At 35.9% G+C, this 20,308-nt stretch overlaps 1 protein-coding gene across 5 annotated transcripts in view; it reads left to right on the top strand.

Annotated features, from left to right (window-relative positions):
• PYRB (PYRIMIDINE B) overlaps window positions 1–16,744 on the top strand; it is a 31,908-nt gene extending 15,164 nt beyond the window's left edge. For 2 of the 5 annotated variants that reach the window (XM_088851628.1, XM_088851627.1), the window contains 6 exons: window positions 8,435–8,797; window positions 11,351–12,116; window positions 12,399–12,538; window positions 15,688–15,861; window positions 16,045–16,281; window positions 16,353–16,744. In XM_088851628.1, coding sequence (XP_088707754.1) covers window positions 11,522–12,116; window positions 12,399–12,538; window positions 15,688–15,861; window positions 16,045–16,281; window positions 16,353–16,460 — 1,254 coding nt within the window. In that variant the 5' untranslated portion in view covers window positions 8,435–8,797; window positions 11,351–11,521 and the 3' untranslated portion in view covers window positions 16,461–16,744. The remainder of the gene's footprint in view (window positions 1–8,434; window positions 8,798–11,350; window positions 12,117–12,398; window positions 12,539–15,687; window positions 15,862–16,044; window positions 16,282–16,352) is intronic. The other 3 variants (XM_088851626.1, XM_006854496.4, XM_088851629.1) reach the window with 2 other exon arrangements.
• Window positions 16,745–20,308: the final 3,564 nt, after the last annotated feature.

Genomic DNA, 20,308 nt, shown 5'->3' with positions numbered 1-20,308 from the left:
TTTTATGTTATGAAGACCCCAAAATTCGTGATACATTTGACTGAAGCTGATCTTAGTTACATAAAAAATTACTTCGCAAAAATAGAAAACCTTTTAAGAGTTCTTCTTGAAGAAAAGAAAAATATAGAAAACTTTTGAAGAAACTACCTGGCTGAGAAATTCCTGAATAATTTTTTCACTGAGTTTTTGTGTCTTAGATTGTATTGTCCGGTTGCCATAGTAAGGCATTTGAATGAAAGTTGGTCTAAATCTAAACTTGCACTAGTTTGTTTGATCTTGTTTTTATGGGTCTAGAGGCATCCATTGTTTGAAAGTCTCTTGGGTCCTAAATCTCAGTGGCATTTGAATAACTGGATTTTTTTTTTTTATGGAATCCTTGCCTGCTCGGCTACAAGACCAATAAAGAACTCTGTCAACTTCGACTTTTCTCCACTTTTTCCTTGATTACGGGTTTCCCTTCTTTTGCCTCTACAATAACAACCAAACCTACCCCAGGCCACTATCCAAGAGAAGCTTATCCACGAGCCAATTTCTTTTCAATTGCAACCAGCAACTAAAATAAGGGTGATGATGTCTTAACTTTTGGTGTTTATGTATGATAATTTTACAACATTTTAACATAAGCTCCCAAAGTCAAATTTTGTGTTCTTTCATTCCCTCGAAGAAGATTTTTTAGAGATATTTTAGTTGGTTTTTATTCCTACAATCTCAAGGTTGTAAGAAGTGCGATTGTTGTACTGTTTCCCAAAGATATAAGGAAAGTCTCTTGGGTTCTAAATCTCAGTGTCATTTGCTTGTGTTAGACAGCTTGGACTTCATTGCCTTACTGTTTTTCTTGCACCTCTATGGCTTGGATAACTGATGCCTATATATCTATGGTTGGATCATGATCATATGCCTTTGAGTACTCTATTGAATGGCTTATGGATGAAGAAAATTGAATTTTAGATTTCATGGGCTTGGGGATTATATATAATGAATTGAAATCTGATTTCAAAATTTGTTTATGGTATGGGCCTTGTTTTGCCTATGCATATGGTTTGTGCCTTGAATTGAAATCTGATTTCGAAATTTGTGTATGGTTTGCCTTTTTTTAGTTTATGACTTACGTTTTCCTTTCTCTCAGGCATAAAACTGCAATTGATGTGTCAGCTGCATTTCTTGCGTTATCTTCTTCCCATTGTGTGGTTTTAATACCACTAGGCGTTTTGTGTGCAAACTGAAACATGATTCTTTAACTGATATGCCGGTATTGTAACCAGTTTTGATGTAACTCTAACCAGTTCCACTGAAAATTAAGATGCTTTTATCTGGATGCTTTGGAAATTCTTACTTTAAAATGCTATTGGCTGAATGCTTTGGACATTCTTTTCACTGTTTGGAGAATTGTGACTAGTATTCGTCTCTCATCTACTTTCAATCATTGGCAGTTTTGTTAAAGCATGTTTGAAGGAGATTACTGTTATATTATTCCCATTTTGTGGTTTTAGTACTGCTAGGCGTTTGTGTGCACTTCCTGCTGTTATCTCTCTCATGCATAATACAATTGTTTACCCATCAATGCTACCTTCAATTGAAATTCCACAATGCAGTTTCATTCTTTGATTTGTTTCCAGTGATAAATTTGAATTCTATGCTTCTGATTGGGGTTCAAAGCTTAAGAGGAGATTGACAATGGATTATGATGTTAACCTTAGGCGTTATAGCCTTAATGAATCAACAGGGCTTTGGTCAATTACATGGTTAGCCATGACAGAGCAGTGTAGAATTCATGGACTTTGTGGAAAAAATGGGATATGTACAGTTAAAAGTTTCAAAAAAAAAAAGAAATGGGATATGTACTTGTTCGGTTTATGTAGCCTTTGAAAGCCTTATGAGTGTGTAGTGAAATATTTTTATTATAGTGAAACATAAACTCAATGGGAGTGTGGTCCCTCGAGGACCATACTAAGCGAATGATGTTTGCTTATATCGGTCTGTGCTTTTGATCTAGGCTAGTCGTTTGGAACCCAAGGTACCTGGGCATAAAGAATTAATTGATGAGGGTTTTGGGTTAGCCCTTGATGAGGTCGGAGCTTATGCTTAGATGAGAGAGCCGAGGGACTGTGTGACCCTTGTGTGTGATGGGAGGCCTACTGAGACGGGGCCAAAACCTCATTCATGTTCCATCACACGACATGCATATTGATAGATCGTTCGAGAAAGCCAGATATCCACCTTTTGGGTGAAGCGTATGCATGTGCGAGAGATACCTCTATGCGCTATAGAACTGTAGTCGCATCGCGTCGTGGTGACCTTGACTCGTCTCTAGGGGAGGATCTGTAATCCACAAACTGGGATTGCGGCTCCTTGATTCATCGACTTAACTTTGGTGACCCGCTAAAGAGCTCTTGCTTGGACTGTGGGTCATGGGAAACAACTGGTCGGTTCGACTCTGTAGTCCACAGTCGAAGGTGGAGTATCCCATTATTACAGATTGAATTCTTAAAATCATATGGATCCTTTTTCCATCATATTAATTTAATTGTGTTCATTTTATTATTGAAATGATTTTAGTTTTATTATTTGAATTTTTATGAATCTCTCAATATTTTAATTATGATTTTTGGACTTATAAAAATACAGTTATTGATTTTATAAAGTTGTAAAAATTCAAATATATATTAATTCATTTTATTTAATTTTAAAACCTTTTTTTTATAACATTTTATGGGGGCCCACAGTGCACATAGGCCCACCATGTGGCATGTGGGTGGGGGCCTACATGTGCCACAAAGGGGTGGCACGCCCCACCCTTTGGATTCTCTTTAATTGCTTTGTGTTCAAGACTTTAAGTTAAGTTTGATTTGTGGCATGTGGTCAAATCTTAGAAGGAAAATATTGACCATGGCTTTATTTGTTTTATAGCAAGTTTGCTTTAAAGGGATATGGTCAATTTGAATAGATAGTAAATATTGACCTTATCTTATTTATATTTGGTAGTATTTATTTACTTGATAATATTTGACATATCCTTATGGAATATGTGACATGGATCATGTAATTTTATGGAATGCATGATATTTATTTTATTTAAATATATTGATGGAAAAATGATTTAAGGAAAGAGGGATAATGGTTCAAGCACCTTCCATAATGTTGATGACCCATTTATGGAATGGATGGCTCAGATCTCTCCCCCCACAAGTCACCTTGATCAACGGTCTAGATTGAATCTCATGAAAGAGGTAAACTATGGGAAAACCGTAAGAAACCCTAAACCTAAATATCTACTATAAATAGGGGTGCTCTCCCCCCCAATCTCTACACACAACCTCTCTCTCTCTCCCATAACCTCTCTCTCTCACCTTTCTTTCTCCTAGAGGGGCATGTCCCACTCTCTCTCCTTCATATTTCTCCAAAACCTTAGGTAGTACTCTCTCTCCTCTCTAGACCTAAGTTAATTTTAAGGGTTGGAAAAATTAGAAAGGGGCCTAAGTTAATTTTGGGGGTTACGGTTTAGTAGAGATTTTAAGGGGTGGTTACCTAGTTTGGCCAAAATCAGCTATCCCGGTTTGAGATTAAAGCTAAACCACAGATCCCGTGCCATTGGATGTAGTGACTAGGTGTGTGGAGTAAAAAGCCATGTTTAGGTAATCTCCGGCATCTTTTCTTTTATTTATTTGTTCTTTTGTTTTATATTCTCAAGCACAATATTAGGTTGCATGAATGGCATCAAGTAGTTGAGATTTATTTTATTGATGTGTTATTTATTTTTGGAATTTCTATTGTTTGTAATAATACCATTTGTGAGTGATCTTGTTGTCAAAATTATAAGGGGTGATTATTATTAAAAAGAAAAAAAAAGAATTGTATTTTCCCGACAAAAGATCACATAGGTCTTTCTTTCATTGGTATCAGAGCTAGTTTTACTTGATTGTCATTAGGAGTCTTTTCGTATTTTTGCTTGAGAATAGAAATATATCATTGCTCGTACCTTCATCTCTGAGATCCTGCAAAACTGAAAGGTTTTATGGGACCAACTTTGCTTCATGGAAAAGAAAAATCAAATTTTTGCTCTATGAAGAAAACTTGTATGAGGTACTCTTTGAGGACTGACCTCGTCGTCCAACTGACGACTCATCTCAAATAATCAAATATGGGTACGCCAATTGGAAGAGGAGGAACTTGAGATGCAAACACATTCTTTTATGTGCCATGAATGACTCGTATGCTTCTGAGTACGAGTCAATCTATACTACAAGTGAGATTTTTGATAAACTTGAAAGAGAGTATGCTGACTCTCTCATGAAGCAAACTATGGCTATGAGAAGGTACAATGATTTAAAAATGGTAGAAGGTACCAAGTTTGTAGATCATGTGCACGTGTTTCGTGAGTTAGTCAGAGATTTGGAAGATACAGGCATGAAGCCCAATGAATCTATGCAAGTAATTCATTTAATGAATTCTCTTCCTAATTCATGGGAGACTTTCATATCTTCCATCTCTGTTAGAAGAAAGACACCCAAATTGGAGGAACTCATCACGACCATCAAATCTAAAGAAGAAAGGAGGAGTTCAAGACAAACCCCCAAGGGATGTTTTGCATATGGTAAAATCTCAACCATCTTTTAAATTTAAGAAAGGAAAGGGAAGAAATACTTTTGAGAAGAAAAAATATTTCACAAGAAGAGATTTTGGAAATAAGGGAGCAAAGAGAGAGACTCGAACTTGTTTTATTTGCAAGAAGGTGGGCCACATAGCCAATAGTTGTCCGTTCAACAAATCTGGTGAAACTAACAAGGAATTGGCATATATGGTTTTCGAGTCCATACTAGCTGACCTCAAGGGAGCTTCTTGGTGTCTTGACTCAGGGGCTACGGCCCATGTCACAAACACCAAGGAAGGTTACCATTCTTTCACTCCCATGGGGCCAGGACAGCAGCATATGTATATGGGAGGAAATCAGAAGATTGATGTACTTAGAGTTGGAGATTTTGAGCTGAAATTGAAGAGTGGGAGCATCTTGATCCTAAAGCAAGCACTTTAAGCTCCTGATATGAGGAAGTGCTTGGTTTCGATTTCTAAGATGTCTATGGCTGGATTCATAACCACTTTATTGGGGAGAAAGTGGTGGTCAAGAAGGGTAAGATGTGATCATGACTGGACGACTTATAGACGGGCTATTTACCATTGAAATAAAAGAGAATGTTGCTTTTGTCTTGTCCCTTAATGAATTAGATACTACCCTATGACATATGAGGTTAAGATACATTAATATCAAACGAATGGAAAGATTAAAAAGGGATGGAATTCTTCAAAATTATAAGGGAGATTTATCGAAAGTGTGCGAGTTTTGTGTGCAAGGAAAACTAATAAAGAAAAATATCACCAGGGAAAAAAGAGCTATTAGTAGAGACGAGAAATTTCCTTGCACAACACTTCGATATGAAGGATCTTGGAGAAGCTTCATATGTGTTGAGCATCAAGATAATAAGAAACAGGAGAGAGAAGACTATACAACTTTGTCAGGCAACCTACTGTAAGAGGATTTTGGAAAAGTTTGATATGAGTATGTGTAAGCCCATGTCTACCCCAATTGACAAAAAGATGGCTTAGTAATAAGATTTGTCCTACCGAAGACATGGATATAAGAGCCATGGAAAGAGTGCCATACAGGAATGCAGTTGAGTCCCTTATGTATGCCATGACGGGAACAAGGCCTGACTTGTCCTTCGTCATGAGTCTGATGAGCCATTTCCAAAGTAATCCAAGAGAGGACTATTGGAAGGCTGTAAAAAGAATTCTCAGATATTTAAAGAGGACTATGAACTATGCGCTCACATATAAGGGGGGAACTGAAATAGCAATAGAGGGATATTCAGATGCAAACTATCTCGCGGATCCAAATGATGCGAAGTCTACATCTGGGTATGTGTTTATGCTTGGAGGGGGTGCGGTTTCTTAGACGTCAAAAAAACAAGATATTGTGGCTTTGTCCACCATGGAATCCGAGTTTGTGGCATGTTGTCTAGCAGCCAAGCAGGCCGTGTGGATTAAGAAGTTTCCTAATTAACTTAATTTACATCCTGTACGTTGTGAGGCAGTACAAATTTTTTACGATAACACTGCGGCTATTTGTGTCTCTAAGGAGCTTCGGTTTCACAAGAACTCCAAGCATATTAAGCCTTATTTTTATCACCTGAGAAATGAGGTGAGATTGAAAGAGATCGAGTTCAGCTATATATCTACAGATTTGATGATTGCAGACCCTCTGACTGAGTGTGAGAGAGATGGGGTTGAGAGAAAGTGAGGAAGAGAGAATGTAAGGCCTTTAAAGGCCAAGTGGAAGATGTTGGGTTTATGTGGCCTTTAAAGGCCTTATAAGTGTGTATTGAAATGCTTTTATTATAGTGAAACATAAACTCAGTGGGAGTGTGTTTCCTCGAGGATCATACTAAGCGAATAATGTTTGCTTATATTGGACTGTGCTTATCGATCTAGGCCAGTCAGTTCGAAAACCCAAGGTCCCTGGGCATAAAGAATTAACCGAGGAGGGTTTTGGGTTAGCCCTTGATGAGGTCGGAGCTTATGCCTAGATGAGAGAGCCGAGGGACTGTGTGACCCTTGTGTGTGATGGTAGGCCTACTGAGACAGGACCAAAACTTCATCCATGTTCCATCACACGACATGCATATTGATAGATCGTTTGGGAAAGCCAGATATCCACCTTTGGGTGAAGCATATGCATGTGCGAGAGATACCTCTATGCGCTATAGAACTGTGGTCGCATCGTGTCGTGGTGACCTTGACTCGTCTTTAGGGGAGGACCTGTAATCCACAGACTGGGATTGCGGCCCCTTGATTCATCGACATAACTTTGGTGACTCGTTAAAGAGCTCTTGCTTGGACTGTGGGTCATGAGAAACAACTGGTCCGTTCGATAAAGCTAGTGTGATCTATAGTCCACAGTCGAAGGTGGAGTACCCCATTATTACAGATTGAATTCCTAAAATCATATGAATCCTTTTCCCATCATATTAATTTAATTGTGTTCATTTTATTATTGAAATGATTTTAGTTTTATTATTTTAGTTTTTATGAATCTCTCAATATTTTAATTATGATTTTTGGACTTATAAAAATACAGTTATTGATTTTACAAAGTTGTAAAAATTCAAATATATATTAATTCGTTTTATTTAATTTTAAAACTTTTTTTTTATAAAATTCCATGGGGGCTCAAAGTGCACATGGGCCCACCATGTGGCATGTGGGTGGGGGCCCACATGTGCCACAAAGGGGTGGCATGCCCCATCCTTTGGATTCTCTTTAATTGCTTTGTGTTCAAGACTTTAAGTTAAGGTAAGTTTGATTTGTGGCATGTGGTCAAATCTTGAAAGGGAAATATTGACCATCGCTTTATTTGTTTTATAGCAAGTTTGCTTTAAAGGGATATGGTCAATTTGAATAGATAGTAAATATTGACCTTATCTTATTTATATTTGGTAGTATTTATTTACTTGATAATATTTGACATATCCTTATGAAATATGTGACATGGATCATGCAATTTTATCGAATGCATGATATTTATTTTATTTAAATATATTGATGGGAAAATGGTTTGAGGAAAGGGGGATAATGGTTAAAGCACCTTCCATAATGTTGATGGCCTATCTATGGAATGGATGGCTCAGATCTCTCAACTCACAAGTCACGTTGATCAACGGTCTAGATTCAATCTCATGAAAGAGGCAAATTATGGGAAAACCCTAAGAAATTCTACACCTAAATATCCACTATAAATAGGGGTGCTCTCCCCCCAATCTCTATACACAACCTCTCTCTCTCCCATAATCTCTCTCTCACCTCTCTCTCTTAGAGGGGTAGGCCCCACTCTCTCTCCTCCATATTTCTCTCTCTAATTTTTTCTCTCCAAAACCTTAGGTAGTACACTCTCTCCTCTCTAGACCTAAGTTAATTTTAAGGGTTGGACAAATTAGAGGGAGGCCTAAGTTAATTTTGGGGGTTAAGGTTTAGTAAAGATTTTAAGGGGTGGTTACCTAGTTTGGCCGAAATCAGCTATCCCGGTTCGAGATTGAAGGTAAACCACAGATCCTGCGTCATTGGATGTGGTGACTCGGTGTGGGGTGTAAAAAGCCCGGTTGAGATAATCTCCGGCATTTTTTCTTTTCTTTATTTGTTCTTTTATTTTATATTCTCAAGTACAGTATTAGGTTGTATGAATGACATCAAGTAGTTGAGATTTAGTTTATTGATGTGTTATTTATTTTTGGAATTTTTATTGTTTGTAATAAGACCATCTGTGAGCGATCTTGTTGCCAAAATTATAAGGGGTGATTATTATTAAAAAAAAAAAATAGTATTTTCTTAGCAAAAGATCACATAGGTCCTTCTTTCAGTACTTATAAGCCACAGCCAACATGTGCAGGCCCCCCACACTATGAGGCATGCGAGATTGGACAAAAGGGTGCATACCCGAGTCCAAAACAGCCTGTGATCCTCTGGAAATCGGGTATATAGGGCTTCCTCAAACTGATTTTTACAGAGGATCTTGATTGAGATGCCCAACTGGTGAAGTTGCAATCATAGAGGGGCTTGGAATTTATGGGGATAGCAAGAGTACAACTCTTATGTTGTTTTGGTTCGTCGGTGCAATTGGTGTGATTGAGATCATATTCATAGATTCCTTGAGATTGCTCTAGGCACAGAAAAGGGCCTAGCTTACTTGCATCATGAGTGCCTAAAGTGAGAGGGCATAGATTATCATGGCCTATGGTGGTAGATGGAGAAGGTGACACTGTGAACTTCAATCCATGTGTGCATATGTATGGGTGTGGAGAGAGAGAGAGAGAGAGAAAGCTGATCATTAGAGGAGCTACAAGAGATATATCAAAGCCAAAAAGTAGAGGAGCTTCTGTTATTTTGTGGACTATTTTCTCTTTGATTGCTGGAGGCAATGACTCAAATGTTCCTAATATTTATCTTCTTCATTATACTACGTAATTCAACATATAAAAAGATAAGAAAATATGACCAAAACTGTCTAATGCTTTCATAATATTTAACTTCTTTATTATCTAATGAGATGCAGTGTTATGGATATGATGTAATATGGCAATAAGTTATCATGGGTTGTGTGCGAGAGAGAGAGAGAGAGAGAGAGAGAGAGAGAGAGAGAGAATCATAATTTGACCTATAAACATAATGAAAAATATGATCGGAACTGTCAAATATATTTGTTATATTATTGATAACTTATTCCCAAAAAAGAATCATAATTTGACCTAATTTGACCTATAAATATATGGAAAAATACGATCGGAACTGACATATATTTGTTAAATTATTGCTAACGTATTCCCTAAAGATATTTTATATTGGCCATGTATTACTAGGGAATCATCAACTTATAGAATGAACAGCTAAACTGCATTATCAGCAAACAACCAAAACTCAGTTTTCATCTTCATGGTGCCAAACAGGGTATTTTTTATATATCGGGTTCTTCCAGCAGCAAGCCAAACAACATTGTTTGCTAAACCAGGTTTTATATATACTAGAATCTGCAAAACCAAGTATTGAGAAAAACCCAGGATTTGCGCATCCAGGGACCCAAACGACCCATTAGGGTCCAAGGTTTCTTTTTTACTTCATGTAAAAACAGTGCATGATTGCTTCTGTCCAATTGCTACGTTCACATGAATCTATTGAAGCATAACTATCATGGTGGTTTTCTTTGAGATAATGTGCTATTCCTGTCGTTGTTTTTCTTTTTGTTGTTAAAATTATTATTGTTTTTGTTGCTGTTATTGTTTCTGGTATGTTGTTATAGTGAATACTGTGAAATTGATACAATGATGTAAGCAATAGGCCCATTCAAATGAATACTTGTTATTATCTTCAAGAAAATGTGCTAATAAATTGATACAAATAACGAATCAATATGCCCCTTGAGATATTTACTCAATACATTGTATTGGATATGCATGAGTTTTCTTTAATCTTCTTTTTTTGGATAAATGAGTTTATATTAGCATTAGATGAAACTATGATTCGACCTGGCTGGTTCATGAGTTGATCCATTGACATGTCCCTGCTAGTTGCGTCCTCCATGAAAAAGTTGGACTGTTGCAAGTAGTTGGTTTCAAATATTGATTGCATTATTGATGTAGCGATAGTCATGTCTGGAATCTGAAAATGAAGGAGAGTACGGGTTTTTAAGGCCTTCATTTGACCTTTCACTCGTTGCCATTTATTTAACAAGGAGTGTATTCGGGGCATGAAGTCTTTGTACACAAACAGTACAAGTAATGAATGGTTGATAGTGATTCGACCATTTCATGTTACTGCATCCAGATGCATCACATCAGTTAATACATTCTTGGAATGGATGAGATCGATTTTTGCACATCCTTTATGTATGAAGCCTTTTGTATCCAAGACACATTATTCCAAATCATCAAATACCAATATTAGCTATACTGACAGCTAACACATTCAAGAAAAAGAATATTGGCTGTACCTATAAACTGAAGGGCCCTTCAATTCCTTTCTCTTGGAGGTCTCTTTTCTTTTTGAATTTTAGTCAGAAAGCACATATTATGATGCCTGATTGTACCGTTGTTAAATGATCTTCTTGAGCTCTTGAAGAGACTAATTTATGAACGTTCATGCATGGATAGAATGATTTGCACATTGATTTCTTGTGTAGATTTCATTATTATTATTATTATTAGATTGAAATTGTATTATTACTACTACAAATTTTTAATTATTTTTATTTTTGTTATAGGGACTTGAGACTAGAGAAGAAATTAGTTTCTCAATTTTGAGAGTAGTCAGTCAATGGATAGGTTGGAAAATTTAGGAAAGGCCTTGGTCAGTTTTTAACTTCCAGGGAGGGAAGTTTGAGGTTTCTGCTCGTGTTTTCATCGAGAGAAAATTTATGAGAAGCATTACTAACTAGATTTCGAGAAACCGTACATTAGAAATTGGTGGCAATAACATTGTAAAGTTTCTTGTTCTGCTCATTTCACTTATACAATCGATATTGACATATGCAATATGTCTAAGTTTTAGCAATGCATCTTTTTCCTTTCCAGGAATTTGTTGCTTGATTGTGATTGTCATGTCCTTTCTTCTGTAACCATATATATGCCATTTTTACTCCTTGCCTCTGCATCCTTTTCACATCAGGCCATTTGGCTCTGGAAAGAAACTGCATCACTTATTCTTCAAGAAGTATGGCAAATTTGATTTAATATGTTGTTTTGCTTTATGTCTGACATCATGAATACCTTCGACCTACTGCTAATTTAATGCCAAATAATTCCAACTGATGCAGTTGCCATCACAGTCCCACTGAAGAAGAAGTAGGATCAGCAATTGTGTTTTGATCCAAGTGAGAGGACATTTCTTTCCTTCACAGCTTTTTTTTAGCTGTTCGACATCAAATTCCTGAACAGGAATTCGAAGAAAACTATAACAAATTGGTGTTTATCACATTATCTGCACAATGAGTTTGTCTTCTCTTTCTACTCATGATTTGCAAAGGGATTTAATCGTCTCAAGACTAACTGCAAGATTTTCAGCTGAGTTATCAAGGGATTGTCGTCAACAGGTCCCATGTTCTCCATCAAGATCAGTTTCTATGTCACCTTCAATTAGCCTACCAGTAACTCAATCTATTTATCTACCTCGTAATCCCAAACAAAATAATTTCTTGTCCCCAGCCAAGCTTTACCAGAAGGAACATTTTTTATGCAAATCAGTGAAGAATGAAAAGGATTCCCATGCTATTAGCCTTGGCAATTCTTCAACATTTTCAGTTGGAACAAAATTTCAACTTGATGATGTCATAGAGGCTCAACAGTTTGATAGGGAAATTTTAAGTGCAATATTCGAAGTGGCTAGAGAGATGGAGAAAATTGAGAAGTCCTCATCAGGAGCGAATATTTTGAGGGGCTATTTGATGGCTACACTCTTTTATGAGCCCTCAACTCGAACTAGACTTTCGTTTGAGTCTGCCATGAAACGTTTGGGTGGAGAAGTCTTAACAACTGAAAATGCACGGGAGTTTTCATCAGCTGCAAAAGGAGAAACATTAGAAGGTATGTCATGGTGATGAATTTTTTATGGATCCTAGTTCATATTTCATTATGGAAGAGATTTCTAATAATCCAATGCACTCCTAGAAACCATAGTCGATTGTGGTCAGCACAGTCCAACGAAATGATTGGACAGTACTCTCTCTCCTTCTCCTTTTATGCTGATGATCCCAAGGACTAGGATTTTTCATAGTCCATTGGATTATTCATTATTGTGTACTATACTTTCCCTTCCATTATGGCTGATTAACTATATTTAGCTCCCTAATAAGACTGAAAATGCAGATAGCATTAGAACAGTTGAAGGTTATTCGGATATTATTGTCATGCGCCACTTTGAAAGCGGGGCTGCTAGACGAGCGGCATCTACTGCTAGCATTCCTGTAATTAATGCTGGGGATGGCCCAGGGCAGCATCCAACTCAGGTGTGTCCTTATTTACGTCAATTCCTGGGTGCTTTATAGAGGATTTTGTGTACCTAAAGAGTTTAATACGAATTTATATCAATTTAGTTATAATTATTTTGTAGCAAATCTTCTAGGTGTCAAAAAGATTGAATATCATCTTTGAATTTTTCTTTTTTTTCCATTTTAAGAATCATTTTGATTATGGTCACTATGTTCAGGACATAGCATATGATGCTAGCAGTGCAAGTTGTTCAAATCTTCTGAGATTTCTGAATTAGTTCTATAACTTTGTTGATGAAAATGTGGTTAATGAGATGAATCTGGTTTTTTAGAGCTTGCTTACATCTCACAGTATGTAGCAATTAGATAAATGAGGCTAGCAATGCAAGTTAGTTAATGAGATGAATCTGGTTTTTTAGATTTTGCTTACATCTTACAGTACGTGGCAATTAGATAAATGAGGCTAGCAATGCAAGTTGGTGTCCTTTTTTTTAAGTGATATATAAATAGTTCCTATCAGTTTTATTGGTGAAAATGTAATAAATGTCAAACACTGTTGATATTAGGAATCTGGGAAGAACTTTGCTTTCTCAACACACTGGGGCTCCCTATTTATTCAAAGCCAGTGGTCCATCTGATCTAGAGTTGCACCATTTGAATCTGAATTTTCTGGCAATCAATTCTTGGATTTTGATGAGTTGTTGATGACTTAAGCTATCTGTCTGTCACCTTCAAATTTTGGTTTTGTAGTGGAATATTTTTTGTGTCTCAAGTAGAGTATTGTAAAGTATTAACTGTAGAAGGAAATTATGAGACTACTGAACTTTTGTTTACCAATGGCACAACCAGAGCTCTGATGCTTTAACCCCTTGAGATCATTCAAACCCCACCACCATTTGACGCCCAGCAGTCTTCTTTGATACTAGCCCCCGCATATGTCATCTCTGACGTCAATGGATTACATTGACCTAATAACTCAAAAAGTGGATTCCCCACCCATCCAAGAAAACTCACATCTGTATCTCTCTGTAATATCAATATCTTGAGATATTTGATAGCTCAAACCCCTTAGTTGCCTTTGTAGTTCTTGGAAGACATAACCTTGGACAACCTGTGAGATAACATTTTTTTATCAAATAAATATGCTAGTTTTGTCCTGTTGTAGACTGTTAGCAATGTGACGCCTTTGCACATATTCTATAGCAGTGAGCTTTACTTTATGAAGTTAGCTTTTGTACCAGTCCCTTAAAAAGAATTATGCTATTCATAGGACTTAGTAGATCTCTGTTACTATGGGAGAATAAATAGAGAATGGTTTTTAAATTGCTCTCCATGACTACTTTTTCACTCCATTTTTTCTAAAATCTCTTCCTAAGACTTATAACAAAGTTTAGAATTCCTAGATCAATCTGAGCACATTAGTTAAGCTTAACTCTCTCTCCAACTCCAACCAATTCCTAGATTCTAACTTCGTAAAATATAGAGAAAATAGGACTCCAATCTCAAGTCTTTCCTAGAATTTCAAATATCTCATTTAAAAAAATTAGTATTGATTAGTTCATAAACATTTCTAATAAAAAAGATCTTACAAGTAGATGTTTTAAATAGGAAATAAATATTTAAACTTCCTAAATAGTGAAAAATAAAATATAAGCACAAAACTTGAATTGAAAATATGAGAAAATAGGATAGAATTCACATTTTCGAGCTTTGTGCATTGCGCATGCCATAAGCTAGTCTATTCGTAATGGGGAATACCCCTTGAGATCAAATGAGTATATACATCCTTATATGGGTTGAATTGTACAAATAGGAGATTCTGAACTAATTGAATTGCATTCACAGATCCTATATAAACATGGTTTTGGATTAAGGAAAAACATCAGCTTAATGGACTGATGATTCCAACTGGTACCTTATTTAAGTTGAGTTGTTTCTTGTGACGGATGTTGAGTTACTCGGACCAGCAAGGTGTCGGGTCATGTAGAAGAGCCTCAGAAACTGGCTGAGTCTCACCTTGCCCTGAGGTTACTTTATCATTCTTTCATAAAGTCCATCAAGCCTTATTGAGACTTGGCTGAGTCAAGCTGGCTTTTTCGTGTTCGGGCCCTGCTCAGTTCCATGCATGAGTCTGAGTTTTCAATCACCACTTGTAATTGTTGTGATGGCGTATGGCCTTTACTATGTTCCCTTTTAGTGACATTTACTTTTCAAACGATATGGAGTTTGTTTCCACCTTTAACCTAATTGATTACATGTTAGCACTTAACTGATGATTCTCAACCAATATATTTCCATTCATTGAGGGACATCTTCACAACCAATAGAGTAGCCAAACAATGAATGTACCACCTTAGGCCTTCTTCTCTCTGCAGATGTACAAACTCCTTTTATCTGTCAAGGAGCATATCAAAGTGTTCATATTTTAGATGGATATGGAGTTTGTTTCCACCATTAACCTAATTAATTACATGTTAGCACTTATTTACATGTTAGCACTTAATTCTCAACCAATATACTTCCACTCATTGAGGGATGTCTTCACAGCCAATAGAGTAGCCAAACAATCAATGGACCACTTTAGGCCTTCTTCTTTCTGCAGATGTCCTCAGTGCAGTGGCTTTGGTACTGGGTGATTGATATAATTAACTATTTCCTTAAGTGATTCTCATTTTTTAGGCTTACTGTGCTTTCGAGATAATAGAACACTTCCTGTCCTTCTTAACTACACTGACAATCTAAGAGATATTGGTACTCGGACTTTGTTATTCAAAATGTTGTGATTGCATGTCATATTATATTTTCAGAAGCTATGTCAAGCTTACACTGTGGGGCAAAGAGTTTGACTGGTTATGCCTAATTGGTCTTCCTATTTTAATTGTTGATGAAGCTTGCAAGCATCTCTCTCTCTCTCTCTCTCTGTCTCTCTCTCTCTTTTCAGTTTTTCCTTTCAATCCATTTTGTTATGGTGCATGTGCTGTGGTGAATAATGACTGTACTAGCAAAAAAAAAATTGAAAGTAATGGTAGTTTGTTGTCCCTTTGAATCAGAGTGGCTGAGTATACTTCGCCTTTCTAATGTATATTCCTTTCTACGAGGAATATACATCTGCTATTTGTACTAAACCTAATCAAGGATGACCTAACTAAACAGTTGGTGCAAAACAGGCTCTTTTGGATGTATACACGATTGAGAGGGAGATAGGAAGACTTGATGGGATCAGAGTGGGTCTTGTTGGGGATCTTGCTAATGGTAGGACTGTCAGGTCCTTGGCATATTTGCTTGCAAAATACAATGATGTAAAGATCTACTTTGTTGCGCCTGACATCGTAAAGATGAAGGTTCTCTCTCTCTCTCTCTCTCACAGACACACACACACACAATTTAATGATTATGATGGTAGAGGTCCTTGTTCTCCCTCTCATTTTAGTGATCATGATAACAGTATCCATGTCCTCTCTCTCACATGCAATACCTTAATGATACAATTTTCTGCATGGTTGAGATGTGCTTCACTTTTGCAGGATGATATAAAGGACTACCTCAGCTCAAAAGGGGTTGAATGGGAAGAAAGTGCAGATCTCATGGAAGTGGCATCAAAGTGTGATGTGGTTTACCAAACGCGTATTCAACGTGAGAGGTTTGGAGAGAGGATTGATCTCTATGAAGAAGCTCGAGGAAAGTACATTGTGGACAAGAAAGTGATGGGTGTGCTGCAGAAGCATGCTGTGATCTTGCATCCTCTCCCAAGGCTAGATGAGGTGAGGGGAGAGAAACTTTAGGTTGAAATTGGCCTTGGCAATATGCTGATAACATGCAATTTGTTATGCAGATAACTGTGGATGTTGATGGGGATCCAAGGGCTGCATATTTTAGACAAGCAAAAAATGGGCTCTACATTAGGATGGCTCTTCTCAAGCTTTTGCTTCTTGGTTGGTGATCTCCTCTCAAACATGTGTTTATGATAGCACATGCGGTTGCAAGTTTTTTTCCATGAATATGGGCCAGGAAAGATGTGTAATAAAATGTGCTAATCATTTTTTGCGATGTGATTAATGTTGCAGTTGTGGTTGAGAAGTTTTTTAGTGGGGTTGATCTTAGAACCTACAAACTGCATGAGCTTGCATGCTTCGGATTTTGTCCTTTTTTTTTATTGTAATATTAATATGTTACTATTTATTGACTTTTTATATGGAAAAAAAGAAGTAAAAGGCTGGAAATAAACATTATATTACCTGCTTGTAGGAAATCACAGCTCGACCATTAAAATCCTTTGTACAATCAAGATGTTAGGCTAACTCATCTACATCCATTGCCCTCCCTATAAACATTAGCTAACAAAATCTCTTTTCCTCACGTCAAGTCTACTTCTCTCACTATAGTTTTGATCTTCTGAAGGCACACTTGTTCTCCTCTACACCACCTAATTACATGGAAAAAGTTTATATAAGGTATTAACCTTATCCGGATAGGTGCACCTAAAAAGCGCATTGAAAAAGCTTATTTCGTCACTAGGAATTTTTTGAATTGATTATCTTGACCTCAATACATATGGATATGAAAGAAAAAATAAATCTCAAGTTTTAAAAATAAGGCATCTTGTAACACATTATCTAGACTGTTCATTTTAAAAAATTGAGGCTCATAGATATGTTAGATTTGCACCTTTTTTGGAGCTTTCAATTTCATTATAGGGGTGAAAATAGACTTTAGGCCATGATAAGAGTTTTGCACTGAAAGTACATATTTTAATAAGATTTTAAGGTGTACCTTACCATAATTGTTTAAGGTTGACACCTCGTACAAACTTCACCCACTTACATTAAGGGAAGGGTGTGGTTTCCATAAGGTTGCAACCTTAAAAAATCCAACTAAGGTGGACCTTCAAATTTTATCATAACTTACAATTTTGATGTAAAATGTTCTTGGGATTATCTTGAAATATATTTTTATATCTATTTATAAAATTTTAAATTACAAAAATGGTTAAAATCAAGTAGATCTATAAACATATGAAAATCTTGAAAATGGAGGGTGTAGATAATATATTGTAAGATACACTATTTTTTAGACTCAAAATCTTTTTAGTTTTCATAGTCGTACGTCTCAATGTTGAGATGATCAATCACATACTTATTCAACATTAAAATAAGCTTTTCCGATAGATTTTTGAGATAGCATCCGTAGTTCACATTTTAAGGTTGCAACCTTATATAAACTTTTTCGTTCAGGGGAATCTCCTTCAACTATAGTGGTACTCTGGTGAGCTTGAGCCCATGTAATACTGCATTAATCCCCACCTCTTTTGTGAGGATGCACCACCTGGCCCTAAATAACTTAACCTCGCATCCCCATCACTATCCATTGTTAAACCTCCTAAGAGCTGGGTTCCTAAGAAAGTCCCATCAAAATTTAGCTAAATCCAACTCCGTTCACATGGCACGTACAAGTGTCCAAGAAACTTAAAATTAAAAATCGTCGCAAGTGCTTTACAAGTCAAGTTGATATTCATAAACACTGAATTAAAAGAACATTGCACTCAAACTATTCATTCATTTAATTGTACTTTTAAAAATTTTATCTTTTGTATTGCATTTTACACTTATTTAATCTTTAAATGACTAATTTTTATTGAAACATACCATAAAAATATGGATGTGGTTTCTATAACAATCAAAGTAAGCGCACCTTCAAATAGTGTCGAAAGATGTTTCAGTACTGGAAATTTTTATGATGGCCTCAAACTTTATTTCATATCTAATTATAAAATTTAAAGATTCAAAAAATATTATAGATTGAGCAGATCTATGAATGCTTAAAAATCTTGAAAATTGACGGTCCACATAATGCATTACAAGATACACTATTTCCAAAATTTGAAATACAGTTTTTTTTGTCCATACATTTTTGGGGTCGAGATGACTGATTTGAGGAATTTCCGGCATCGAAACAACCTCTTCAAGGTGCGCCCTTAATTTGATTGTTTAGGGCCTCACCCTTATATAAACTTTTTCCTTAAAACTTTATCATGCCAATTTTTTTTTGTGTTTCACTCAATTCCATATTAGATGCCAATCGGGGTAGTCATAAGTTTTACCCAAATTTTCCACTATTTAAATCCCATGCGCATCTGTTGATGTGGCCGTTTGCCACCCCTCTTTAATGACATAAATATCAACCTTAAAATGTAGAATTAAAGATGCACCTTAAAAGTCCATCATGTGCGAAGACCCTCCAACGGATCATCTCGATATCGAAATGTATGAATATGAAAAGAGAAAAAAATTTCTAGTATGCAAAATAGTATATCTTGCAACACATTATCTAGACCACCCATTTTTAATATTTTCATGTGTTTATAGATCTACTTGATTTGAACAATTTTTAAAGTTTAAAATTTTATAATTAGAGATGCAAATAAAATCTCAAACCATCTTAAGATTTTTTGTATGAGAATTACATTTATAATAAAATTTAGAGGTGCGCTTTAATTGGATTGTTTAAGGTTGCAACATTATACAAACCACACCCATCAAATAAACAAAAGTTGAAAAAACTCAAAATTTAAAAATAATAATAAAAATAAAGTTGGGGCCGGTCCCCCAATTCTCTGATAGAACCGCCAGTTCTTCATACAGAGAACCAGTTGGTTTCTGATATATGGTGGGAATCAGATCTATCTCACCAATTTTTTATTCGGATCGGATAATTTCGATCCAAATCAAGAATTTTTAAAACCTTGCTTTCTATAGTTGCCAAACAATGTTCCTGTAAGAATCTTCCATGAAACTTATCCATGCTTAGAGAGCATAAGGCAGTTCAATTGGTTCATCAATTGCTGCACCAGGTAGAGGTAAATGTAACCCAAGAGTTGCATAGGCCGTCTGCGTATATTTTTTACTGCCTCACGGTGCAAGAAGAGATAATTGGTTGTTTCTTCGGATATTCTTATACAACACAAACAATTGTTCTCCATCTTTTCATAAACTACTACATTAAAGCTTGAATTTTAAGTGGGATTGTGATTCAATACAAAATTATTACTATTTATAAGTTTTGTTTAACTTCAATAGATGCATATTTTAATTTTTTATTTTAAGGTTTATTTTTAGAGTTTTAAATTTTTTTAAGGAATGTAGTTTTTTTTTACACATTTTTAAGATTTTTAAGAGTTGTTCAGAAAAGTACTATGGAGTATTTATGGAATATTTTATTTCATCAGGAATAAAATTATTATTAAGAATTTTACCTCAAGTTAGGACTGTTTTAGTTATTTTCTGTTTGGTAAGGGGAATTAGTCTTTTCAAGTTATAACCGTTTTAGTTATTTTCTGTTTGGTAAGGGGAATTATTGTCTTTTGTACTTAAAAGTAACGAATAAAAGAGGTGTGTAGCCCACGGGGATTTTCAGATTGAAAAAGAGAGAAAAGGCTTTTGAAGCCCTAGTTGAGATTGTAGAAAAAATCTTAGGTATCTTGTAATTGTTTCTTGTGCTTGGACAGCAATATTGTTGATTTTTAATTCTTCTTCAGATCATCTATACCAATTTGGCAAGAAAGCTACAACTTCTTCAACAACAAGGCTAAAAAATTACAGCTTAAGTCTAGCTTTTCCTGATTTTGGGCCAAGGTTTGCTAATTTCAACCAAAATTTACTGATTTCAACTAAATGTTTGCTAAACTTAACCTAGAACTCGTTTATTTTAGTACTGTTTTATTGATTTGCCTAAAGATTGTGATTTCAATGAACCCATAGGGTGAAAAGAATATGTTTAAAGGGGCTTTTAGAC

The sequence above is a fragment of the Amborella trichopoda genome, chromosome 11 (genome assembly GCF_054954075.1).
Source record: "Amborella trichopoda isolate Santa Cruz 75 chromosome 11, AtrichopodaSantaCruz75HAP2 v2.0, whole genome shotgun sequence".
NCBI classification, from domain to species: domain Eukaryota; kingdom Viridiplantae; phylum Streptophyta; class Magnoliopsida; order Amborellales; family Amborellaceae; genus Amborella; species Amborella trichopoda.
This window is presented reverse-complemented; position numbering and strand designations above follow the sequence as displayed.